The sequence below is a fragment of the Drosophila yakuba genome, chromosome 2R (genome assembly GCF_016746365.2).
Source record: "Drosophila yakuba strain Tai18E2 chromosome 2R, Prin_Dyak_Tai18E2_2.1, whole genome shotgun sequence".
In the NCBI taxonomy this organism is placed as follows: domain Eukaryota; kingdom Metazoa; phylum Arthropoda; class Insecta; order Diptera; family Drosophilidae; genus Drosophila; species Drosophila yakuba.
The window spans coordinates 6,491,183-6,516,676 of record NC_052528.2 but is presented as its reverse complement, the minus strand read 5'-3'; the positions used below and the strand labels follow the sequence as shown (position 1 = coordinate 6,516,676).

Below are 25,494 nucleotides of genomic sequence, written 5' to 3'. Positions count from 1 at the left end.
GGCACGAAAAAGTCAGGTTCCGAATGGAGTTCAGTATGGTTTTCCCTTTAAATCGGACACTTATCTTTCGTTCATTTTGTTGTTCGTGTCTAACAATGACACGCATTGGAAAAATAATGACTTCTGATTTTTATAATTTCAACTTAAGCATTACACATTTAAGTGTCGTCACATGGGAATGGATCAATGAATTTATCAAATACTACAGAAAGTAAATAAAGTTAAAAGAAAGTGATAGAACGGAAAACCCATTTATATTTGAGCCGAGAGAGCCTGTACATCGGAATAACCTATTTACATAATTTTTTCCACGTATTAACATATTTTTTTATACAAGACCGCTGTCGCCTGCAATTCCGTTGAATTCATTTAATATAATGGAGTGTAAATCATTTCAGAAAATTTATATTAAAATTTTCGAGATAGAGATAAGCCCACAGAAATATCAAAAATTTAGGTTTTAGAACAAGCTCCAAAGAAGACAGAAAAAAACACTTAAGCGAAATGCTCAACATATGCATAATCCGCACCTCTACACTAACACACACCCCTCAGCGATGGGTCCTTTGGAGCAGGTGAATGCCTAGAGGGGTGCTACTGTACGCCCCCTCGTCCTCACCACCCTCATTGCCAAAATCCCAACCACCTGACCTGGCTTATCACCTGCTCAGAAGAAGCTGCCAAGTGCGCTTCGAGCGAAAAGGGGGGCGGTATTAGGTGGTCGGTTGGCTGGTAGCAAAAAATATACCGCATCGTATTAAAAGGAGACCCCCAACTAAGCAGGAAAGTCATGCAAAACAACCTAGATAGACGCCCACTTACAGTGCTCACTGTAGTTGCTCTGGTTGCTTTGTGTATGTCTACTCTTCTACAGCAAGTAATATTATATAAGCAACGATTCAAATACGAAAAAGGAACTATTTTATTGTACGTTTGCATTAATCGCTTGCCTTTTGTTAATCATTGTCTATAATTTTTGTAGGCACCATTAATTATTTTAATAACACATAGAAGGGTATTTACAATGTACTTTCCAAATCTTCCGAATCCCTTTTCTAGGTTTTCGTTGTTGCTGCTGGGAAAGTGCTTCAGACACTTCTTTTCTTGTTTTTTACCAACCAATGCACAAAAGGTGTCCCCCGCACTATTTTTTTCAACCACTCTCCGTTTGCGGCAACAGAAACTGCTTAGTCATAGGAAAATACCGAAAATATACTTCAAGCATGTGGCTATTCGACATTCGGCCATTTCCCTTTTAGCTTTTAGTTTTCGGCTTATTGCAGGTCCTGTGACCTGAGGGTTTTCCTCCCCATCTGCACACATTTCTCCTCATCTGGCTCGATTGCCCCCAGTTTGCCCTCCTCCTTTTGTGTGTCCTTTATCGTTGCGTGCTAAGTCTGGCCAAAATAAATTGCCAACTCATACAGACAAACGTGTCCTTTTTTTCAAGGAACCCCCCTCTTTCTACCGTTTTGTCTCCATAGATTTATGCCGCAATATAAAATTTAAGTGCGACAATACGGCGTTGACTTAAAAAATACTCACATAATATATATAAACAATTACCAAACACAACCCCAATACAAGAAGGTGAGATGAGGCTTAAAGCTAGCAAAGCTAAAAGTTACGGTATATATTCGGGGTAATAAATATCTGGCAAAGATAACGTAGGATTTATTCAGTCATCAATTAATTTAACTTCGCATTTTCTTTAAAGAATTCTACGACTGTTTTGGGCTGGCTGCTTAATTATACCCGTTACTCGTAGAGTAAATGGGTAGACAAGATTCGTTGAAAAGTATGTAACAGGCAGAAGGAAGCGTTTCCGAACATATAAAGTATATACATTCTTGATCAGGATCATTAGCCGAGTCGATTTGGCCATGTCCGTCTGTCCGTCCGGCTGTCTGTCCGTATGAACGTCGAGATCTCAGGAACTACAAAAGCTAGAAAGTTGAGATTAAGCATACAGACTCCAGGGACATAGACGCAGCGCAAGTTTGTCATGCTGCCACGCCCACTCTAACGCCCACAAACCGCCAAAACTGCCACGCCCACACTTTTGAAAAATGTTTTAATATTTTTTCATTTTTGTATTGGTCTTGTGAATTTCTATCGATTTGCCAAAAAACTTTTTGCCTCGCACTTTCACTATCTGTGTAACGGGTATCAGATAGTCGGGGAACTCGACTATAGCGTTCTCTCTTGTTTTAAATTCAACTGATTATTACGTTGTTTTTTACTAACTATTCAAAGGTTTTTCTTCATTTCTCATGGATTAAAAACAAAAGTAATGTGTTTTATAAAAGAGTGAAATATAGAATGGCAACAAAGTGGAACCATGAAATAATATTTTCAATCTGTCCAAATGCGTTTATCAAAAATGCATTTCTCCAAGCTGAATTTTCAGATTGCAGCAAAGCTGGCCGTTATAGGTCTTTTCCGTGCTTCCCATACCAACTTTTACCCCTTTTACCATCCTTCTTCAAAAAGTCAGTTGCTTGGAGAAAATTAAGTTTACATGGGAGAGAGCAGGGCCAAAGCAAAGCAAACTTCACTTTATAAATTACAAATAAGCAAACGGGAAAGAGAAATGCAATCCCGAAAAAGGGCAACCTGACCAGGACGCATACACTTAGAAGAATAATATAATCTAATTGAAAGTAAAAATTACCTCAAGTATTTAATTGAGTTATGTCTAAAATTGGCTATTATAGCTTATTAAGTTGGTTGGCCATTTATTATTTATCTTTTAAGCAAGGGCGGATTTATGGCATTTTTGAAAACCTTTTAAAATTCATTTTCTTTTACGAGTTACATTCCCACGTGAATACACTGTGAAGCCGCAATGTTATAAGAAGATAAATCCCCCTCCCATTTTTCTTTCTTTTGCAAGAAGGAATATTTTTAATGAATACAGAAAACACTCGAGTTAGATGAGGAGGTGGTTTGCAGCTTTACGGGACATGGGCATTGCCTATGGAGGAGCCCTGATTCTAGGCCTATTCCTACTTGACTTGGTTTTCATTTCTGTACACGTTATGTGAAAAAGGATAAAACGGACGGAGAGAGTTGTAAAAGACAATGGATATGGTTGATGTAATAGTTTTGTACAAACCTAAAGGTATTCAGAAAGATTTAGATTTAATTTATCAAATTGCTTTTGACTGTAATGATGGCGTAGAGCAGTCTGAACTTAAAATTGTTTTTCTAATCTTAAATTCTTTCCGCTTTAATTTCGGTAATGATTTCTTGTATTTTTGGCATGCCTGGGAACTATGCTCGAAAACGTTCTTAATAGGTGATGGACAGACGCCCTGCCCCAAACCCATGGAATTTTCAAATACTTTCACCCACAAAAACACTTACATGGTCAGAAACAAAATCACCCACACATATGTATGAAAATTGCAGGACACACTTGGCCAAATGAACTTTGAATAAGCATTTCGTAAGCCCAAAACGAAAGTTTTTTCTCTTATTCAGCTGTGTTACGGGTATCTTCTTTCTCCCAATTTCACTTCTACTCGCACTCGCCTGGCGAAAATCTGCACATAAATCTTGGAAATGCCTTGCCAGCCTCCATGAGGAAAGTACACTCCCCTTCATACTCCCTGATTTTACTTTTGGGGCAGTGGGGCAAATAAGCGATGCTGCATATAAAATAATAAAACAGCCGGAAGGGTGGGAGGATGTGGACGGAGAAGTGTAGAACGTGGCCAGAAATGGCCAGCTAGTTCTTGTCTAGGAGTTATTCAATTTCCCCGGCTCATTAAAATTGAATAACTGAGCTCAAGCGGGACTACAAATGAGGGGATGCCTGGAGGATTGAGGTAACGCTATATGAGTTTTCTGTGATAGGAGAAATGGAATAAATTCGGAGAACTTAATTGAAGTACAACAACTTTTAGCCAAGCCAAAACAGTAATAAGTGTCGGCCAAGCACAATTTAAGGTGCAATTGCAGAAGAAATTCAAAGAACACCAGCTTGATTTAGTAAATACAGTCTGGTTACAACTGAAAGTAGTGCATTACTGTTAAAGAATCAAACCAAAACAATATATGCCAAACCAATTTACGAAAAAAAAATTTCAGATTTTGTGTACCAAGTAGTGAATAATTCTTTCATTTCAGTGACTCCCAACCACGGACCGAAAATAACTGGTGGCCAGCCGCGCTACCAAATTGGAGACATCGTCCGGGTTAACTGCACCTCGTCGCCGTCCAAGCCCGTCTGTCACCTTAGCTGGCTTATTAATGGGGAACCGGTGCAGAAGGCGCACCTTCGGCAGTACGACAAGGTGGTGGTGAATCGAGATGGGTTGGAGATGGCGCGCTTGGGTCTGGAGTTCCGGGTGCGGACTTTCCACTTCAAGAACGGCGACATGAAGCTGAAGGTAAGTTGGAATACGATTTGGATGAGTATATAGCATTAATCGTAACACATTTTCCCGAAGTGCGTGGCCAAGATCAGCTCACTGTATCTGCAGAGCAACGAGGAGAGTGTGGAAAGCGATCGCCAGCATCGGGCTCCGGCATTGGAGTCCCGGGAGACGGTAGCTGCCAAGTCCAGCACGATTGGTATATCCCCAAATATTAAATATTAGTTGCATTTTGAGGAACGCCACGTTAATGTTTTATATTTTCAGCTGCCGCCGGTTCATCACTGACATCAAGTCTGATTTTATTACTGCCACCTGTTATCCTGCTGCTGTTGTTTCAAAATTGGAACTGGCCCAGAAATAGTTAACTCTTTCAACATTAAGGAGCGCTAAAACTGAAGCCCATTAACTAGCAGAGCCGTTCGTAAAAGCAGACATATCCTACGCCAAAAACTTTAAGACCGAAGCCAAAGGATTTATTTATATCATAACCTTTGGTTTAACTCAAAATTCAATCGATGTATGTGTGCATGAAAAAAGGGGATATATTACTTAATTAAGAGCCAGATATTTCACTAGAATATGAAATGGTAACTACTTAACGCGAGCATTTAAGCAGAGGCTAAGAAATTGTAAATAAATATTCTTAATATTAGGCAATTGTATGTAGCTCTAAGAAATTGTTGTTTAGGCAAATCGTTCGTTGATCTTATGTGATATTTTCTTCATTTTGAAAGCGATAGAAAGTAAAACCGTGTAGAAAATTATTTGCATACAACATATTTGATTAATTCTGAAAATCCTTTCAAATATATCATCCATTTTGGACATATCAAAAGCAACAATACATTTCGATTGTAAAAAACATATTCGCACCTTGACCTACATACCAAGACAAGTCTACAACTTAACCCAACACAATTTTTCATTAACATACGATTTTAAGCAAGTGTAAGAAAATTGTAAAGCAAACCCTCTAAACTTTATAGATTTAAACTAATAAAAAAGAAGTAATATCAGCCAGAAAGTAATTTAAGCTTAGACTAAGGAAAACGTGCATTTGCATTCCAAAATTTCCTCAAAGAGAAAGATTATGGAGAAGTATTTTTATCAAAAAGCTGTAAATAGCCAGACAAGAAGCCAAGGATTGCACAAGTTAAAAACTTTAAAGTTTGGCAGAAGTCCTAAAATGAGCGTTTATGTAACTGAATGTAACCAGTTAAATCAGTGCCGAGCTGAGAAATGTCGAAAGGCCATTTCAAAATTCGAATTACTTATGCAAATGTTGTAGGAAAGAAAACTAAGCCTGGTTGTTTTTAATCATTTTTGATGACTGTTATCGTTGCACACACTGTTTCGTACACATACACTGAACGTACACATTCCAATATTTTGCAATATAATGAAGGTTTATGACCAGGTGATATTCACAGAACAGCTTTTGCACCACAGATCTGTGGGCAACCAAATCAAGGAGACACGGCGCCATTGGGAGGAGCGGTGCTCTTGGTTTCCGGCTGCCCAAAGGTATTTGGAAGCAAGGTGTTCTGAAATTTACAAGGAGAGCCTTGAAAAGTACGGCAACGACCACTTCGAGTTCTATGCAAATAGAAATCGCTTGAAGGAAGAACACAGGGTTAATACCAAATCATATAGACGTCGGGAAAGAAGAAGGTCTCATAGACCCATGGATCATTTAAAGGATTATAGGGTGTCACCAACTTCAAACGGGGAATACGGAAGTGTTCGGCCAATGCAACTACTTCAATGGCTTTAGGAATCTAAACGCATAAAATTGTAAAATTTACAAAAACTATAATAGAACAGTAGCATAAATAAACATATACATACATACCTTACCATATGGCGGTAAGGTGTATTGACCATGAATAGAAAAGAAAAAATAAAACATCGTTTATTTAAACGTATTCAGCTGTATTTCGAATTGGTTCAAATTTCAATTTCAAGGAGCCGTTGCTCACTTTTTAGGATGGAGAATCCATTCTTTATAGTAGCCACTTATAAAGCATTAATAAAAAGAAAATACACGTGTATGACATCTTTAAAAGTTTGGAAAAAAGGTTTAAAAAAAACCAATTAAGGCTAGTCATTCTTTCAAAAGATTAACATTAAAGATCCCCCTTGAGAAATTAACCACATGCATGATACAAATCCTTTGCCTTATGCTAATGCGGCTCAAACTGAGTCAGAGTTCCCCAAAGTCCGATACAGAGCAGTTTATGAGGAAACAAAAAAGGTGGAAATGGTCGGAGACATGCAAAATGCGAAAACGCGCAACAAACCGCAATCGAATGCATTCAAGTCCAAACAGAGTAACCAAGCAGCAAACAAAAGGCCAAAAGCAGTTCATGACTCATGCGATGACTAGGGTTTCCATATGGTTAGGTACATCGCATGTCTGCCGGACTCACCTGGGCGTGAGAAATGCAATTCAATGGCTCATTTGCATACAAAGCCGTTCGATTGTGGGCCAAAGGCACCGAGGCGATGGTTACAAATGGCCCACAAACAGCTGCTGGTCTGGGCCAAAATTTATCTCGGACATCTCAGCTTGGCATTGATCGACTGTAAAGGGGCGTAGACCCCCTACAACTTAGCCAAAATGAATGTTTCTTGTACATAGCCAGCGACGTTTGAACTCAAATTTACTTAGGATCTAAGCGAAATAAATCCTCGGCAACTCTGTAAGCTAATCTACGTCTAAATCTAAGCAAATCTTGTGCGTGTTGTAAATTCAAAATTAAAACATAACTAAACCAAGCCCAGAAGGGCGCAAAAAATAAATTCTATGTCGGTTTTAGCTAAGTCAAGAACTAACCTTCCTTCATTTTGAACTTTGTTAATACTTTAGTTTACCATTTATTTGTAAGTATTGGAAAATAGAATGTTTGACAAAGAAAGTAAAAACAAGATAGTTTGTAAAACTGAACATGAAAATGAAAAATAAATTAAGTCAAAAAAAGCAGGCAAAATGCTGCGTCTTTTTTTAATAATGGAGATCGCATTTCCGTTTCTGCCAAGCATTTTATCTTTATCTGCTTTTATCACATTCTACTCTAATGTGCATTCCTATGGCGACTTTGATATAAAATAAACCTTATCTTAACGCATAATATTCATCTAAAAATAATTATGAAAGCCTTTATTATATTTCAAATAATATTTTTTTAAATTTGCATATATGTTGATTTCCTAGATCTCTTTACATACTTAATAAATTTGTTGTTTGTTTGTTTGTTTTTATAATATAATATTTTTTTAAATTTGCATATATGTTGATTTTCTAGATCTCTTTACATACTTAATAAATTTGTTGTTTGTTTGTTTGTTTTTATAGGCATATTTTTGTAATATTTTAGATATTATATTTAAGACGGAAATCAGAAAGCATGAAAAAAAATTGGTGAATACTAGAGTTCTACCTCCGAAATCAAAACAGGCCTTTTTGTGAATGTCTGATTGGTATTTTAATATTTTCCAAAAGCTAGAATATAAAATGTACTTCTAAAAAGTCTTACTAAAAACATCAAAGTTTATAATTTCAACGGTTTCTTAATACTCTTATATCTAAGTTGCTTTTTCCTAATCCGTAATGAAGGAGTACGGAGAGGTGATATTTGTGGATCAGCTAAAACACTGCCGAGTCGTCGCCAGTCAGATTGATAAGACTCGCATTAACTGGGAAAAAAATAGCGCTTGGTTTGCAGATGCGCAAAGGGAGAACTACTCTCGATACGCGTCCATTTACGCCGAGTGCAGGGAAAAATACGGAGATAAACAATATGGATACTACGCCTGGAGAAACCGTCTTCGCGCAGACTACACTTTCAAGTCCAAGTCGACGGCAGGGCCTGAAAATCGGTACATAAATGAATCCATGACCCACTTGAAAGGATATAAGTACCCCAAGACGACCAATGGCGAATATGGCAGTGTGCGCCCATCGGAATTATTTTTCTGTTTCTAAATTCGTTTCGAGTTACAGCTTATATGTTATATTCAAAAACTTGCGAAACCCTTTTTTGTAAATATGTCCGTCTCAAATATTGAAATAAAGTTGTATATCTTTAAGTACCCTCATCGCAGCCCAATTTACGATCTTTGGGCCATATTTCCTACACCTGCTTACATCTCTTCATCCCCTAAAGACTGGGTTGTACGCCTATTATCACCGTTGTGGGCGTGGCTGTACAATTTTTGGGTGAGACATTTAGGTATTTAACAACTACAATCATTAAACATTGCAGCAAGCCAATGGATATCCATGGAAATGGCATTGCAGAGAGGGGATTTGCGAACGGATTGTGGCGTGTTTTAAATTAATTTTATATACGCTTTGCCCGTCCCAGGACGGCACTTTGGCGAAACTGCCAAGCACTTGGCTCGTAAATTGGTAATGTTTGTAAGCCCCGTTTTATGGGTCGGCGGTGGCCCAGTCTGTTTACCATAATTACCTGTTTATAATTAATTAAAATGCAATAAGCGTAAATTTGATAAAAGTGCCACGCACATGCTTACGCGGCAACTGTAATTGGGGCAGAGCATTATTTTCATACAAATGCTTCTTAAATTATAAAATAATTTGGCGGCTGATTATTGCAGGTAGGTACTCTATGTTACTACATTGCCGACATCAAAAACTGTGCTCAAATATCAATAATATTATTGTACAGTAGGGAAATTATAACAATTACAAAGTTATTGCTGTTCAGAATCGAAAGTTAAATTTTCGAGCGTTTGGGTCTAAACAAGCTTAAAATGATCATCTAAATTACGACCGCATAGATAATTCGCAATAACGGGGGGTCGGACTGAATGCATAAATTAACAATTGACCGCATGAACCCACCTCTCTTAAACAAAATTAGTTGAAACCACGTGAAAATGCAGCATAAACACATTGTCTAAAGTAATTACCATTTCAACTAGTGTTTGTTACTTCACTCCCTCACGAGCCACGCTTATTGACCATGAATAACTAAGGGAAACGCAACACGAACTGCATTTACGCCCTTTGCTAACCCTTTTCCGCCTACCAATACCAATACATGATACCATGATTCATTGGGTGAGTGTGCATATGAAGGTGTGAGGCTTAATTGCCACTACTCTTGATTTATGACGCCTAAGCTAAAAAGGCTCTTTTTGGGGGTGCTGTAATGGTGGGTTTGATATGCTAAAAAAAATACCACCGTTTGCTGATAGTGGAAAACATTTCTTTTATTTGTCACCGTAGACATTTTTCAATTTCTTTGAATGGGTTGCTTAGGAACACCTTAACATTCATTCTATTAGATACAATTGCGTCTGGGATCATAACATTAAGCAGAAGGTGCCATTGACACATAATTAACCCATAACTAACTTCATAGACTATTAATAATCGGTTTTTCATTAAAGGTCGAATAACAGTTAGCGTAAATGACTTGGCCATTAATGCCATTCCATTATCTATGGGAAAGTAAGTCTTCGCAAACAAATAGAGAACTAGTAGATTATGGTCAAGCCATTGGTCCGTACCTCCAATAAAAAATGGCATTCGCGACTGCTCAAATGGTCTGTTGTCAGCATATCATGGATATCATATATTATATATCGCGGTTGCGTTGTTGGTCAAATTAAATACGATTTAAAAATGCGGAAAATGATTATTCAGCCGCGCAACATCTGGACAAAAAGAATTGCCCTATGCCTAAAGATTATTTTATGCTCTCTTAACCAATTTGGCATCCCATATTTATTGCTTGCCGTAGCCCCATTCATTCCATGGAGAAATGCAGGCTTACTTTTCCCTTCCCCAAGGTTCTTCGATACAATGATGTCTGCTATCATTATGCATCTCACAATTTGGAATGTCTTTCGGCTGTTTTACTGGCTGAGTAGCCTGTCCTGGAATCGACAATTTGTGGAACTAGTGAACAACGTGATCCACGTAACAACGCAGATAGATGGCATGTTTGGACCGCTCTACTTGGAAGGTACCTCTTTGCTGATTCTGTACATAGTTCAGTTAGACCTGACTCTGCTGCAGATGGTTTGGTTTAGTCAAGTTAGACTACACATCTTCTCCCTATACAATTTAATCCTGGAGCTTTTCTTCAACACGTATGTGGTCTACGAGTTGCTCTTACTGTCCTGGATCGCAGCTTTTAATAGGTTCTTAAAGGTGGGATATGACTTTAAGTAGATATTAAATATATCCTGTAATTCAGAAATTCAAAATATACAATAAAATGTCCTGTTTAAGGAAATATGTCCTGCAGCACTGCAGTAGATCTAACATTATGACTTTATTGTACCATCCCGTTGACAAATACCTTCTTTTAACTTCAGATTTACGCACAGGAATGGAACCCTTCCAAAAAGCAGCGCTTGCAGTTTCTTGAATTGTTTAATCTATATTCAAGAATTTGCATTATTCACCAGGATATCCAGCATCTGTGGCTGCCATTAACAAGTGTTATTTTCTCCGACATTTTAATGCTAGTGTCCAATTGGTCCTATGCCATATCCTGCTTCCTGTTGGATAACTTTGCCGACGGAGGCGATTGTAATTGGAAATATGGAATACCCGTTACCGCCGGCCAGGCTTCCCTCTTACGTATTGTATTTCTCGGTCTTTGCAACGATCGATTGGCACTACAGCAGTGCTTTTTTAGATTGCACCTCCTGGTTATTAGCTTAAAAAATCAGGATCAGCTGGATCAGAACTTCGTCTGGGATGTAAATAATCTGGTGGGTGTGCAAAAAACTGTCTTCCTCCCTTCATAACAAATGTTCTTTCCACAATAGCAAGCCTGCTTCGATCTGCAGCTGTGGGCCCAGCCGATCAGGAATCAGATTATGAGCGTTAATCAGGAATTCGGATGCTCGTTTGTACTTGACTTCTTCTTTTGCGCACTGCTAAACGCCTTGGGCTGTGTGCAGTATAGATTATCCGTGAACATTCGTTCCTACCACTTCTTAGATACCATGACTTGATGGCTTTCAAAATAAAAATAAAACCGAAATTAAACACACCTTAGACTTACTTAGACAATGTGATATGAAACCTTATTAACACTCCATTTTGTGGAAGTCTTTTTCCTAAACACACACAGGTTATGAGGAGTAATACCTGACTACATATGTACGTCAGATAAGTTAAAAACATAGACAAAAATGAATTGCCTTGGGTGAAACCAAAAATGAGGTTTCTTTCAGATAACGGAAATATTTGACTGGGTCGGTATATTATTAAAGACAGTTTTTTACTCGTACAATGGTCACTTTATTGGTCTTCATTGGGCAAAGAGGTCGTGTCGTCGCGATTAACGACTTTATTTGTATGGTGCTAGTTTTGCAAATCTCCAAACAATTCAATCTCCATCTTTACTTTGAAAGGGGAAACAAGCTTTACCAATATCTGATTTCATTTTAGGGCACTTAACTTTATAAGTTTAAGGGATTATTTTTTATACCCGTTACCTCGTAGAGTAAAACGGTATACTATATTCGTTGAAAAGTATAAAACAGGCAGAAGGAAGCATTTCCGACCATACAAAGTATATGTAAGTATATATAAATAAAAATATATAAATATATAAAGTATATATTAATCAGGATCAATAGCCATATCGATATGGGTCGAGATCTCAGGAAGTATAAAAGCTAGAAATTTGAGATCAAGCATACATCTTGTCGATTCATGTTGCCATGCCCCACAAGGCGCCCAAAACTACTACGCCCACACATTTCTTTCGATCTGCAGAAAACTTTTTGCCACGCCCACAAGCCGCCAAAAACTATTATTTTTGAAGAGCCTTCTTCGCATTCTGAATAGCTGAGTAACGGGTATCAGATAGTCGGGGAGCTCGACTATATCGTTCTCTCTTGTTTTGTTATACGTCTGTTCCATTATCTTTTTTTTTTTGTGAAGGTATACAATCAGAAATAAAATCTGAGCTCGATATCTGATTATTGTTCTCATTGGCATTAGCTAATTAACTTGCTTGCAAACATTAGGACTCTCATCAGTATTTCGAAATGGTCGATTGGGTCGGTTTGTTACTGAGGGCAGTCCACATTTACTGCTACTTGATAGGGTTAAGTAACTTTGAGTACGACTGCCGAACAGGACGCGTATTTACATCGTGGCGATGTACTATTTACGCTCTTATGGTTAACACCCCTATTTCGATTACAATTGTTTATTATTTCACCGTTCATAGTAATACCAATATAATTTTTCAAAGCGCAAATAAGCTGCATGAATATGTTATCATCATAATGTCCGGCCTAAAGATCGCGGCGGGTATAATTATAAAAAATTTCTATTCTTCAGGCTGATTATATATTTTTTAGGTCTCATTACGTTGCTTAATAGATGGCTTCAGCGTGACCAAATGATGCGCCTAGTGAAAGACGTCATTCGTCTATATATGATCAATCCGCATTTGAAGAATTTGATTCGCTGGGGAATTCTACTGAAAGCCTTTTTTAGTTTTGCAATGGATCTCCTCCAAGTGGCACTCTCCGTGGATGCATTGGACCGCCAAGGAACTGCAGAAATTATGGGCTTGGTTGTAAAATTGTGCGTTTCGTTCATAATGAATTTAGCCATATCCCAGCACTTTTTAGTAATGCTATTAATTCGAGCACAATATCGGATTATAAATGGAAAGCTGCGAAAGGTGATCGAGGAAAGCAGGAGGTTGAGTTTCCTGCAGCAGCGGAATGGAGCTTTTATGACGAGGTGCTGTTATCTATCTGATCAGTTGGAAGTTATAGGTGAGGTCCAGAGCAAAATACAATCAATGGTTCGCCAACTGGCCTATAGTGGATACTACATATCGGTTGTGGGTACATCCTATATGTGTTATAGCGTATATAAGTATGGTCACCATAATCTGAAAATATCAGTTCAGACCTCGATTATCGCCTGCATTTGGATTACCTTATTTTATCTTGATGCCGTGATCAATTGCAACAATATGCTTTATGTGTTAAAACATCACAAGGATTTTTTGGGTCTATTGGAGGAACGAACGGTGTTTGCTTCTACCTTGGACGTCCGCTTGGAGGAATCCGTAAGCTATAATTTAATATCTCATCAATCTTTTCAAAAGTATACTTACTCCCTTTTAGTTTGAAAGTCTTCAGTTGCAGATAGTTCGAAACCCGTTAAAAATTAATGTGATGGGTATGTTCCCTATCACACGTGGCACAATTGCGGCTATGTTGGGTTCTATTATATTGAACTCGATTTTTCTAATTCAATTCGACATGGAATACTTTTAGAAGGAGAGTCACTCAAATCGTTTTGAGGTAACATCACAATTAAACGCTTAGTATAGAATATCATGCTTGTTAGCGAATATAAAGAATGAATCCACATTATATGACCTTTATCGTATAATTACTCTGTTCGGTTCAACCTTGGTCCAATCTAATCAGCAGATCTCTTTCGAAATTAGTATATTACGCTTGGAGTTAAATTGATTCCACACCAGGGCAAACCACGTTGAGGACACTTTCAGTACGTAAAAATAATGGACGTGGAAAGTTTTTTGTTGGGAGCGGTTTACTACTATGGACTGTTCATCGGTCTCAGTACGTTTGAGTTTGACTGGAATACAGGGCGTGTATTTACATCGAAATTGAGTACTTTGTACCCTCTTGCGACGGATTCTTGTATTTTTATCTTATACATTTATCACTGGACCGGGAACGCAATGTATGCGATCTTTAGCAAAGCAAACATGCTGCACGAATATGTTGTCATCATAATGACCGGACTTAAAATTGCTACTGGTAGCAAAAATTAGAATCAAGTAGCCCTTGAATAATTTATATGACTAATTTCGTTTGTACTTGTAGGCCTTTTCACTCTGATTAACAGATGGTACCAGCGTAGCGAGATGATGATCTTGACCGCAAAAGTGCTCCGCATGTTTATGGCCAGGCCGCAGGTAAAGAGAATGTCTCGCTGGGGCATTCTCACCAAGTTTATTTCTGGATCTCTGACCGATGGCCTCCAAATGGCCATCGTCTTGAATACCATGGGTCGCGTAGACTCGCAATTCTTCCTGGGACTGGGCTTGCAGTACTGGATGTCCGTTATTCTCAACATGGCTTTGGTACAGCAATACATGATAATGCTCTTCGTTCGGACACAGTTTCAGCTACTCAACACCGAACTGCGTCAGGTGATTGAGGACACCAAGGAGCTGCAGTTAAACCGCCGACATCAAGGAGTTTTTATAACCAGGTGCTGTTCCTTGGCAGATCAGTTAGAGAATATAGCAAGAGTGCAGAGCCAACTGCAGACGATTGTAAACCAATTGGAAAAAGCATTTGACATTCAGGGGGCCTTGATATATGGGGGCTATTACTTGTCCTCGGTGGGCAACAGTTACATGGCATATAGTATCTTCAAACATGGCTATGAGAATATGAACATGGCACTGAGTACTGTTATCCTGACGTTCCTATGGTGTTTTTTTTACTACCTTGACGGTTTGCTGAATTTACGTGTTATGCTTCACATCCAAGATGACTACCGGGAAGTGATACAAATACTCGGGGAGCGGACACTATTTGTTGGTTTGGATGTCCGCCTGGAAGAAGCCGTAAGTATATACATATATATTCTATTCTATATGTACTTTTTATATTTAAAATATTTATGTCTTTTCGTCAGTTTGAGAACCTTAACCTGCAGCTAATACGAAATCCCTTAGAAATAAAGGTTATTGAGTTGTATAGCGTCACTCGCAGCACTACGATGTCTATGTTCGGAAACCTGTTCACGCATTCCATACTTTTAATTGAGTATGATATGGAACATTTTTAAGAATATTCAAGCATTAAATAAGCAGCAATGTTAGTCACTGTTTTAAATACTTTAGTTTTGTCTCTTAAAATACAAACTTCGTTGATGACTGATGGAAATGATTATGTTTCAACTAGTGGTGGTTAGTTGATTGGTGAAATAAGAAAAGCGATTTTATTGGGGTTTGGGTAATTACACGGTCATAACTTCCAGTTCTCACTCCATTCCAGCCCACATGAAAGCGATTATGAATGAACCGGGAACATGGACTCATTCAGTGGTTACATAATGCCAGAGAAGGGTCACGGGATCCCTTTGAGAAATTCCCGTAATATCGGTCTATCGCGACTTTTACGATGGTCAGTTTCCTCTATTTGCTGGACTTCATATATCATTTATCGCGGCTGGGTGGTTGGTCAAATAAAGTTCGATCCGAGATCAGGGAAAATGATCATACACCCTAGGAATATTTGGACAAAGCGGGTTGCTCTGCTCGGTAAGATATCTGCACTGGTCCATGATAATTCTTTCAAAGCATATTTATTTGTGGCGTTTACTTTGATGTTTTTAAAAAGACAAGAAACCCTCATAGAGACAATTGCAGTGCAAATATCGCTTTTGAACACCGGCCGTCTTTATTACTGGCTGAATAGCCTATCCTGGAATCGCTCCTTTGTGAATCGCGTGAATGACGTAATTCGGGTAGACGCTCATTTGAAATGACCGATCATCATCATTCAATGACCGATTGGTCCAAATGCAGGGCTTACTTAACTTGCAGCTTCTGATAATCGACCTTAGAAATCAAAAACTAAACAGCTGGATTTCAGCTTTACCAGTGAGCTAAAAAATCTGGTAAGTGTGCAATGAAGAATCTTTCAGATAATCTACAGCCCTCTATTGCAGCAAACCTGTTTCGATCTCCAGCTCAGGGCACAACCCATTTAAAATCAGATTATGAGTGTTAATCATGTGTGTGGATGTCCTTTCGTCCTGGATTTCTTCTTCTGTACAGTGCTAAATTCCATTAGTTGCGTTCAGTATAATGGCAAATGGCGATGATTTCCTTGTCGACTGAAAAATACTACAGAGACATGTAAATGTTTGCTTATAAATAACTGATGAAGCAAAATAGCAAATTATTTTAATAAGTTTTATAAATTGTATGAATTTGGAAACATTCTATTCCATACACAGACAGACACATACATAAGTAAAAATGTCAAATTAAATTGTTACAGCACACAATTATACTTGCCACAAATTGCCTTTGGCTAAAATAGAGTAATTTAATTTGAATGTGATTTATATTTCACTACGAATGACAATCAAATAATGTATTGTTAAAACGGAGAGAATGGCTAGTTTAATTTATATTTTGGCCTTTCGATGCGACGCGAACTAACCAGGCTTGCTGCCAATGTCAGGAAAAGTTAGCCATTTTCCATTGCCCTGATTCTTTTTTTTATTTTTATTTGTTTGAGCTTGAGCTGTGGCCAGAGCACATAAATTTCAATTAACATAAATTTAATGCCAGCACACAAAGTTTTGCCAGCAAACTCGACCAGCAGGGAGAGCATTTTCAATTATTGTCTGGTGCATAAAAGTTAGCATTTCCAGCCCTCAACCCTCAGAAAATAGAGTCTCCTGTTTTCAACCCTGCGAGTGCAGCTTTTCCGGATCTAATGCACTTGACTTTTGAGTGAGGTTAAAGGGGTGGGCGGGGCACGCCCCTTTAAGCCGCATATAGCAAATGGTCAGAGGCAAAGCAAATTGCTGAAAGGCGCTTATGCAAAGCGATCAAAATGCGAGGCGACATAAACACAAGGCGAGAGGAGAAAATCCAACCTCGAGGCAGTAAAACCAATTTGAAATTGTTATTTTAAGCGAGAGTAAATCGCAAAGAAAGGATTCAGTGTGGGTTGAGGTCGTAAAAAATCAAATATCGGCAGAGTCTTAGGATGGCATCAACCATTTGCGGTTAGATAAGCAGAGACGGGAACCTTTTCCTTTGTTTAGATATATGAAAATTGCCAAAACACATTGCCCCACCTCTCCTCCGGTTGGCCATAAAAATTCCAGGTAACGAAATGTATTTCCTGATTAAATCAGCGCATGTGCGGGCTTCTGTTTTAAGATTCGATTCTGAGAGTTGGGTCCGAGCTGCAAATCTTTGGAAGCCAATAAAATTGGCCAACATAATGAGCCAAGGAAGTGCCAAGTCGATAAAATGTAAATTGGAAGAACTGATTTTATGAGCGGCCTATTTTTGGGGTACAGATGCTGAAAGATTTGAAAGTTAGAAAAAAGCTGTCAAAGACGTTGTAACCAGTAATCGCAAGCTCAGGTTGTTGGTACTCGCTGATTACAAATTCAAACTGTTGTTGATACCTTATAAAAACGGTTTCTTGAAATTTAAAAAAATGTTGCCCATATTAAAGACGTAATGCCATGCAGAAATATCAATACTTTTCTGCTGTTTCCTGAATTTATAGGAATTTTCACCAACACGTAACTGCAATGACACGAAATCATTTCCATTTTCCCGGACAAAACGGCTTTTAATGGCACGGGCCGGGGAAAATCTAAGGTCTACTGCTGCCTGTATGCCAAAAGTGTAGAAGTTCCGGCCAGATTCTATATAATTTACGGCCCGGCAATCCCGAATGATGTGCCAGAAATTGCAGGCAGCACAACGACTGGCCAAAACAGCAACTGACGGGAAGGCAGCAATTTTTTATTTATTTTTATGAGTAATTTGTTCGTTGCCACGCGTTTTTATGGCAATGCAGGAAAGATGATTGTATCCAATGCCGTTCCGTCTATGTTTTTTTGTGTTTTTTCTATTTCAGGAGCGGATCTCTCTTGTGGAAGTTTTTCGATACTAACTGTGAGCTACTAAAAGGCAAAGGGTGAGCTACTAAAGAGCATATGCAAAAATCATTTTGACAAGTGTTAACTTTTAAAGTTCCCGCCCATACTTCACTGCCTCCTGGCGCACCTGAAATTTGCGTAAAGGCCAAGAGGCGAGGCGTGTGGGGCGACGCAGGAGATGAGAGCAGAGTAAACAAAAGACAATTACGCAACAGTGGCACGGACAATGACAATGCCAGCCCATGCTAGAGAGCCCAGATAAGCTGCACGAGCAACGCAAATACCAAGGACAACAAAACCAGGGACAGCAACACCAGCGACACCAATGGACAGCTGTTGAAGTGGCACGTAATCTGGCAATGGGGCGTGGCCAATGGACAGTGGACAGTGGCAGACACTTTTATTGCAAATCATTTCAAAGCTGCAAATGCTAACAACACTACAAGACGACAACTCCGAATGGCAACAAATAATGGCAGCCGGCGACATGACATTGTGTGATGATTGTGGCCCCCATTTTTGCCCATTCTTCACCATTTTCCTTGAGCTGCATGGAAAACGATTCAAGGTGCAATCATTCTGTCTGTCTGCCACTGACAATTCAAGTCGATAGGGTAATGGATGAACCATTTGGAGATCTAGGGTATGGATAGAAGATGATTTAGGAATTTTTGCACTGATTGCATTGGGTGGATTTGGGAGAGGTCAACAAAAACAATTGAAATTTGTATCTTTATTTTCATTAGCTTTTTTCAAATTGATTACCACGTAAATCTTCTCAAAGTGCAAAACCCCGTCTACCAAATTCCTTGCCCAGCCAAATGTTGAGAGACATCCCACCCCCAATGGCATATTCCTTCCAATTGAACGAGCCCAATTACGCTTTGGGGCATATCGGCATCAGTTTTTAACAGCTTTCCTCGCCCACTTGAGTAACTCTGCGCCCCCATTTTAATGAGCAGCTTAACTTATCATTGTGTGTGTGGGGCGACAGGTGAGAGGAGGCAATCGAAAAGTTTACCTGTGCCGCAAATTGATGCCTTCTTATCTGTGCGAAATCAAACATGAAACTTTTAAGCCCCAGACAATTGGCCTTAATATGCTAAAAGTATCTTTCGGATACCTGGCGATGACATCAAGAACTACAGATTAAGTGGAGCTGGAATAATGGCTACCAAAATGGCGAATAAGCTTGGGTGTATTAGCATTTCCCGGAAAGTCTTTACGCTGTTTTCATTAGATGACAAATCTGATTTATGTGACATTTGATGGCAAGTATACCAGGTGGCACATTTGCGGCCATTTGTCGGCTGGCTAATAAATCTGCTCAGTCCCTTTATCCTGCATCGTACATCCCCAACACTTATAATTTGTTTGGCTTTGTCCTCGGTATTTATCAAATGTTCTTATTTCGTTGGCAGCTTATTAGTGAAGTCCGGCGAGAAAAGCTAAGGTGCGACTTACGGATAAGTCCGCAGATATTTTCTATTTATTGTGCTGCTTCGTTCGTGTTGTGTTTTTTCTTAGAAGTTTGTGTTGATGACTTTTTATGAGAATGTGGCTTGAATTCCAGACTACCTAAATTTAAGAAAAGATCTTTCTTTCCTTTTTGGAATGATATTAATGTTTTTTTATAATTTTAATGATAGTGTTTTATAGGAAAAAAATAAATAAAAGAAGTATCCAAATTAAACAATATGTCATAAAAATGCCTTAATGGAAAGATGTTTAAAAAATATTTTATTTTAGCTTTAATTCGATTGAATGTATTGTCATTTTTACCTTTTTTACCTTGTCGAATAAATTTGGTGTGTCTTTTCACTCTCCTCAAATGAACACCTTGGTTTAAGTTATGCACAAATATGTGTACATATCTCTACTTCGCATTCCTGTGCCTGTCTATTTTAGGCATTCTTTTATTTTGGTAACTGCTCTTTTTTACTGCTAAATGTTTTGTTCCCGGTTCCCTTCCTCGGTCTCAATTACTTTTTTATTTGTCGTTGGAGGTGGTTGTCACGTCCAGCGAGAACATTTTCACGTATTTGAAATATTTTCTTAAAATTACCCAATTTTCTTTGTGTTGCATTTTACCAAAATAAAAGGAGTACTGAAAGCAGCTTTCTGCAATTGGACAGGGTAACTGGCCCTGGGTGTGCGAAATAATTGAAGCTGGCTTAATGTGAAGGACATACATACATATATACAAAGAACAAATTCCGAGCGAAATGGAAATACTAAAGTAGTATCCATTCTTAAATTATAGACAATAAAAGGGCATTGAAAACGCATATTGTGTGTGATTTTGAAACAAATATGTTTTATTAATGAATTTCCACTCGTTTGCTTCAAAATGCTTCGTTCAGTTTTTGATCGCCTGCGAGTAATTATCGCAAGTTGAATGAGGCTTAAAGATATTTACAGAGACGTCTGCCCTTTGTCTGGCATTTAAATTCAGTTGAAGTTACTTTATGGCATTTGATTTGAGTTGAGTTGTAAATAATTCCTATTTGCTTACATGGCAGCTTTAAGGTTTGAATTGTTTACGGTTTCACATAGAGTTTAACGTATAGAGTTGAATGCATTTTGCTTTTATTTTCTTGCCTTTAATACATCTAAAAGTTGTTATTTAAATACACAAATAATTTACACTTACAATTACCACACATTTATTTTTTTATTTTTCGAATCAACGTTAATGCAATTTATAGTTTTTTTTAGTACTTTTGCATTGTTTTCATCTTTTTTATGCTTAGTAGTTTTCTTGTTAATTGCTATTAATGGCATCGATATTAAATAAGATTTAAAAATCAGTTACAGTTGACAACAATGCAGATTTTGTATATATGTGTTTAATACATACTATATCTATATTTTAATTCCCATTCGCACACACATTCACCAATTCAGGCCCCCACAATTGTACTCAATTACCATTTGAATGTTCGCTCATCGTTATTTAAATGTGTAATTTATAAATTTTTTTCTCTAGGTTTTCGCTTATAATTAAAATTGGCTCTGGCTTTTGTTTTGTTTCGTTCCATGATTTTGTTTTGCTGCTGGTGACGTCTTAACTCTAATTTAGTTAGCTCATAATTATATTTACACACAGAAGGACATCAAAGGTCAAAAACTATGGAATCCATGGACAAATCGCCTTTATATTTACACAATAAAATCCAATACATTTCATTTCATTTGATTTCGTTTCATTTCACTTAATTTCACATGTGAATTGAGTTCAACTATGTTTTTAAGGCTTCATCACAATCATTTTGCTATTGTTTAAATTTGTGTTCATTACTCATGCTCCTTTGACTCTTGCTATTGTTTTTAACATTTGGCTAACTAAACGGTTTACATTTCCTTTTGATGATGGCCAAGTCGAACCCGGAATGTTATTAGTTTTTTTTTTCAAAGAGTATCAAACACACACAGAAGCACGCACGCGTTTTAGTTAATACCCATTAAGACTTTGGCAATTCATATAAATGTACGATATGTTTTTGTTAGTTTTAAGACTTTTCCAACAGTCACCAAATTGTAATTCCTAACTTTGATTAGTTTTTCTCTCTGTTGCTCAATTTGTTTTTTTGTTTAATTTAAAATTAAGTGCTTTTTGGTTTGTTTAATGTGATTTCTTATCGGTAGCATTATTTACGTTTATCTAATTACAATTTTACATTGTTAATTGCATGCTCAACGAACAACAAAGTTTTATAGACAAATCATCTAATCAAAGAAGACATTTTAGTTGTTTTGGTTGAATTCGAGTGACAGTTATACAGTACTTAAAGAAAGTATAGCGAGTTGAAATTAATATTATTATACGCTTAAAATGTGGACAGATATAAAAAGTTGAATTTAATTCGCACATAATTTGTAAGTTTATATTAGCAATTTATTTTTCGACCGTAATATTGAGTCATGTCTAATGAAGTTCACATACTTTCATTACGCACTGTATATTTCTCAAAATATTAACCATTTGTTTTGCTTAAAATTTTCCTTCGTCTCCTCTTAGCTAAAACAATCTTACCAATACTTATTCTTAAATATTTTTTTATAATTACTCATTTTTTTTTTGTTGTGTTAAACTCGTATTTTGCCTTGACCAACTTTTGTTGAAGGATATTCCATTCACTTTTCCTCTGTTCTATTCGTGATATTTAAATTCTGTTTTGTGTATGAATGAGTCTAACCAAAATAACATACAATACAGTTACATAAATATATATATTAAACATTAACTATTTACAGTTGCTTTTTTCGACACCTTTCGACAGAGATTTTAACATTTCCTTAGAGAGTTAATCCATTAGCACGCTTTTTCACATACAATTTTTCTCATTCTCAGACAAGTAAATGTAATTTATTCTCTAGATAGGGTATGTTTCAAATTAAATTCATAAAAGCTTTTGTTAACGGCATAAAAAAATTAGCTGCGTTTCTTTCGTTTTGCTTGATTTCTTTGATTTTTTTTTTTGTTATTTCCTGTTTTTGATTCTCAATGAGTTTCTTTATTTTCTATGCAAAGCGAAGACGGAAAAATCGGTGAAAAGTGTGTGTTGTGGAGGGAAATAGCCGATTAGTGGCTTAATGCAGCTACCGTGCAGCCAATGCCATTTTCTCCAGCTGTGTTGCGGATTTTCCGTAACTCGTCCTGTGAATTTTCTCCTCGCGGCCAGCCAGCAACTCTCTCGCCTGCTGAGCTTCTTTCGTTATCCCAATCCCTCCAGGCGCTGTCCGATCCGTGGATATTTTATCTGTATCTATATCTCTCGCGATTCCCTGCGCCAGTGTTGCCATCACCAGCACCGCCAGCGCCACCGGAAGGAGTACGAGGGGCGTGCTTGGTGTGGAGGACGGTGGAGCCGTGGAACTGGCTGCATTTGATTGGACGAACAAGAGCGATAAGATTTTGGTCACAAATAATTCCCGGTAAGACGTACCTTGCACGGGATCGGCGCGCGAGTTGCTGGCGTAGACCGTTTCCCGGGACTCGAGCACGGGCGCCTTCTGCGGCCGGTCGCCCTCGACGGACTCCTCGTTGCACCTCCAGTACACGGTCGACAATTCGGCTATGCACTGCAAGATCCAACAGATTTGTGGTTAGCTATCTGGGAGACGAACTACCATCGGACTTGCGCAACTCCAAAACAGTCAAAAACAATGTAACAATCTTTTTGTTTTAGCTTCAGATTGAAACTGAACTTATATAAAACCTTTTTGAAAACTTAAGTTTAGGGATTCACTGAAAATAAGAGTATACATTTTTGTAAAACTAAAATAAATAATAATACGATGAACGTCGAAAATATAACATCGCTATTTGGAAGAGTACAAACACTACCCAAAGCTTCTACATTGTTTTTGGGATTGTTTTGAGCCATAAGAGTCCGACAGTTGAGTTTAGTTCAGTTGTACAACTCACCTTTAGTTTCATGTTGCCTTTGCGAAAATGTTTCTGCTCCACCCGGAATTGAAGGCCCAGCACAGAGGTTTCCAGACCATCTCGTCCCGATACAATTGTGTCGTATTTGCGGAGTTTCTGCAGCTCAACTGGTTCTCCATTCACTTGCCAGGATAGCTTCACGGCGGGCTTGGATCGTCCTGCGGTGCAATTGACCCGAACGTAGTCTCCGATCTGGTACCGCGGCCGTCCACCACTGATTTTCGGTGATCCGTCGTCCGGAAGATCTAAAAATCAGATGAAAATATGCGAAAAACATAATTTTAAGGATGCCAACAAAACGGAAATTTCATTTACGGACGCAGACCTTTGGCGGTGACTGTGGCTAGCGAGAGATTGTAACTGAATTTTGCAATAAACCTAAGCCACCACAGGAACAACAAGGGAGCAAGGACCGCTCTAAAGGGAAAGCAAACTCAACGGAGCGCAGCCGGAAATTCAATAAAAGTTCCAGCCGTTGATGCACTGACGGACTTTGGATAAAATTGCAAACGGAAAAACAAAAATCAAGGAAACCAATAAAAACTGTCTAGCCAAAGTGTCAACACTCTGAAACAAAATAATAATGGCAAACTAGGATATTTAATACTAGAATATTTAATATTCAAATTTAATTTGTAGTTCACTGAATAAATAAATAGTGAATATTTATAAAACATATGATTCAAATTCAATAAACGTTAAGAAATGATTTAATAATTTTTATGTAATTTTCTTAAATATTATTAATTACGGAGAGAGAAAAGTTTCCTGCTATTTTTAGAAACCATACCGCCTCCAAAACAAATCAAAGCCTGACCGAGCAGTTTAAATGGCCCCAAAAAGATCCCTGGGAATCTCTATGGATCTCCGGGCTCTGCAAAACGGAAACGGAAATGGTTTCGACTTGTTGTTGTTTGCCAAGGGGGACCCGAAAAAGGCATCTGTGGGCGAGTTCCTAAATGCCATGATGTGGGTGAGGATGGTGGGCGGAGAGTTGTGAGCCGTGGCATATGCCCAGCCCGTTCTGCTGCCGAAGCTTTTAAAAACTTTGATTGAAAGCCAAACAGAGCCAGCCGGGATGGGACCGCAGTATGAGCAGAACCAGCAACAAAACATCCGAAAGCCAGAAACAAAAGCACAACAAAAGCCCCCGTTTAGAACAAAGACAGAGTCCACGTTAAACAATAAAAGGGAGAATGCCATTGCAAAAAAAGGGCGGTGCGAGGGTGAGTGGGAGGATGAGGGGGTGTGTCGACACGCCCACGCTAAAGTTTTATAATTGAACAAACGAAATGTCAACGCCAGTTCAAAGCGCTCAAAGCGTGTGGTGGTGAGTGGGTGTATTACACTGGCAGAAACTTGTACACTCAAAATCAAAAGGTTGCGCAGAATGGAAGCCAATTTAAAGTTAACGTTTAATTTTTTAGAAAAGTAAGCAAGCTTGCACATTGTTTTATTAACCACTTATTGAAAGGGTGTAATAGGCTTGCTGAGAACTAAGTAACCGGTAGAAGGTTTATGACCTATAATTTATGAATGTTAGTCATCAGTTAAGACGGCCGTTTGTGATTATTAGTGTAATTCATTTGCCATTGCCATTTATAAGCTCTAGCTTTTAACATAGATGTTGCAATTTAAACAATACTTGGTAAATAAGGCAGTGAAAACTATTTCCTGTGCAAAATGTGGGTCGATGAATAATAACGCGCACCTTAAAGTTCCGGCTTTACTTGACGTTTTGTTTGCGTTTTCAGTTGTGCGGCGGCGTTTCGAGAAAATTTTTGGCATTGCCCTGCAGGAATTTTGGCCAAGACAAGAGCCACGGGAGCCAAAGACAGACAAACTCCAAAATTGAGTTAAACCGTTAAGCTTTGGCAAGTTTTGCCCGGGGTGAAAGTGGGACTCCGGACGAAGTTCAGTAAGCTTATTTGGCATTAGAAGCATGAAATCAA

The 25,494-nt window shown here is 38.2% G+C and overlaps 8 protein-coding genes across 11 annotated transcripts in view; 7 read left to right on the top strand and 1 right to left on the bottom strand.

Moving 5' to 3' along the window:
* The window catches only part of LOC6529482, a 34,576-nt gene extending 29,105 nt beyond the window's left edge, over positions 1-5,471 (top strand). For all 3 annotated transcript variants that reach the window (XM_002090448.4, XM_039372189.2, XM_039372190.2), the window contains exons 5-7: positions 4,135-4,397; positions 4,458-4,581; positions 4,650-5,471. In XM_002090448.4, coding sequence (XP_002090484.2) covers positions 4,135-4,397; positions 4,458-4,581; positions 4,650-4,750 — 488 coding nt within the window. In that variant the 3' untranslated portion in view covers positions 4,751-5,471. The remainder of the gene's footprint in view (positions 1-4,134; positions 4,398-4,457; positions 4,582-4,649) is intronic.
* A 313-nt stretch (positions 5,472-5,784) lies between these two features.
* LOC26535710 lies at positions 5,785-7,375 on the top strand. Its single transcript, XM_039372191.2, has one exon. The coding sequence runs from the start codon at positions 5,785-5,787 to the stop codon at positions 6,157-6,159; it is 375 nt and encodes a 124-aa protein (XP_039228125.1). The 3' UTR covers positions 6,160-7,375.
* A 318-nt stretch (positions 7,376-7,693) lies between these two features.
* Positions 7,694-8,483, top strand: LOC26535364. The gene has a single exon (XM_015197412.2). It carries the CDS (start codon positions 7,996-7,998, stop codon positions 8,368-8,370), a length of 375 nt encoding a protein of 124 aa, XP_015052898.1. The 5' UTR covers positions 7,694-7,995; the 3' UTR covers positions 8,371-8,483.
* A 1,753-nt stretch (positions 8,484-10,236) lies between these two features.
* On the top strand, positions 10,237-11,384 carry LOC6529481 (uncharacterized protein CG31750). The gene is made up of 3 exons (XM_002090447.2): positions 10,237-10,569; positions 10,830-11,138; positions 11,196-11,384. Exons 1-3 carry the CDS (start codon positions 10,237-10,239, stop codon positions 11,382-11,384), a joined length of 831 nt encoding a protein of 276 aa, XP_002090483.2.
* Positions 11,385-12,382: 998 nt separating this feature from the next.
* LOC6529480 (putative gustatory receptor 36b) lies at positions 12,383-13,727 on the top strand. Its single transcript, XM_002090446.2, has 3 exons — positions 12,383-12,696; positions 12,747-13,471; positions 13,530-13,727. The coding sequence occupies exons 1-3, from the start codon at positions 12,429-12,431 to the stop codon at positions 13,680-13,682; spliced, it is 1,146 nt and encodes a 381-aa protein (XP_002090482.1). The 5' UTR covers positions 12,383-12,428; the 3' UTR covers positions 13,683-13,727.
* A 191-nt stretch (positions 13,728-13,918) lies between these two features.
* Positions 13,919-15,284, top strand: LOC6529479 (putative gustatory receptor 36c). The gene is made up of 3 exons (XM_002090445.3): positions 13,919-14,195; positions 14,262-15,013; positions 15,085-15,284. The coding sequence occupies exons 1-3, from the start codon at positions 13,934-13,936 to the stop codon at positions 15,235-15,237; spliced, it is 1,167 nt and encodes a 388-aa protein (XP_002090481.3). The 5' UTR covers positions 13,919-13,933; the 3' UTR covers positions 15,238-15,284.
* A 108-nt stretch (positions 15,285-15,392) lies between these two features.
* On the top strand, positions 15,393-16,348 carry LOC26536384 (uncharacterized protein CG31750). The gene is given in 4 exon segments (XM_043206962.1): positions 15,393-15,930; positions 15,962-16,025; positions 16,028-16,071; positions 16,123-16,348. Coding segments are annotated over 4 exon segments (714 nt in total). The 5' UTR covers positions 15,393-15,480; the 3' UTR covers positions 16,279-16,348.
* Positions 16,349-20,676: 4,328 nt separating this feature from the next.
* Positions 20,677-25,494, bottom strand: part of LOC6529478 — a 71,520-nt gene continuing 66,702 nt past the window's right edge. The window contains exons 5-7 of one of the 2 annotated variants that reach the window (XM_002090444.4): positions 23,522-23,787; positions 23,040-23,175; positions 20,677-22,973 (exon numbers count right to left, since the gene is read on the bottom strand). In XM_002090444.4, coding sequence (XP_002090480.1) covers positions 22,693-22,973; positions 23,040-23,175; positions 23,522-23,787 — 683 coding nt within the window. In that variant the 3' untranslated portion in view covers positions 20,677-22,692. Of the gene's footprint in view, positions 23,176-23,521; positions 23,788-25,494 lie in introns of both variants that reach the window. The other variant, XM_015196884.3, reaches the window with a different exon arrangement.

Coding starts and splice junctions, on each gene's coding strand:
- LOC26535710 (XM_039372191.2), top strand. CDS start 5,785: ATGAAGGTTTATGACCAGGTGATATTCACAGAACAGCTTTTGCACCAC.
- LOC26535364 (XM_015197412.2), top strand. CDS start 7,996: ATGAAGGAGTACGGAGAGGTGATATTTGTGGATCAGCTAAAACACTGC.
- LOC6529481 (XM_002090447.2), top strand. CDS start 10,237: ATGCATCTCACAATTTGGAATGTCTTTCGGCTGTTTTACTGGCTGAGT. Junction 10,570..10,829: donor CTTTTAATAGGTTCTTAAAG/GTGGGATATGAC, acceptor ATTATTCACCAG/GATATCCAGCATCTGTGGCT. Junction 11,139..11,195: donor TCTGGGATGTAAATAATCTG/GTGGGTGTGCAA, acceptor TTTCCACAATAG/CAAGCCTGCTTCGATCTGCA.
- LOC6529480 (XM_002090446.2), top strand. CDS start 12,429: ATGGTCGATTGGGTCGGTTTGTTACTGAGGGCAGTCCACATTTACTGC. Junction 12,697..12,746: donor CGGCCTAAAGATCGCGGCGG/GTATAATTATAA, acceptor TATATTTTTTAG/GTCTCATTACGTTGCTTAAT. Junction 13,472..13,529: donor ACGTCCGCTTGGAGGAATCC/GTAAGCTATAAT, acceptor ACTCCCTTTTAG/TTTGAAAGTCTTCAGTTGCA.
- LOC6529479 (XM_002090445.3), top strand. CDS start 13,934: ATGGACGTGGAAAGTTTTTTGTTGGGAGCGGTTTACTACTATGGACTG. Junction 14,196..14,261: donor CGGACTTAAAATTGCTACTG/GTAGCAAAAATT, acceptor TTGTACTTGTAG/GCCTTTTCACTCTGATTAAC. Junction 15,014..15,084: donor ATGTCCGCCTGGAAGAAGCC/GTAAGTATATAC, acceptor TCTTTTCGTCAG/TTTGAGAACCTTAACCTGCA.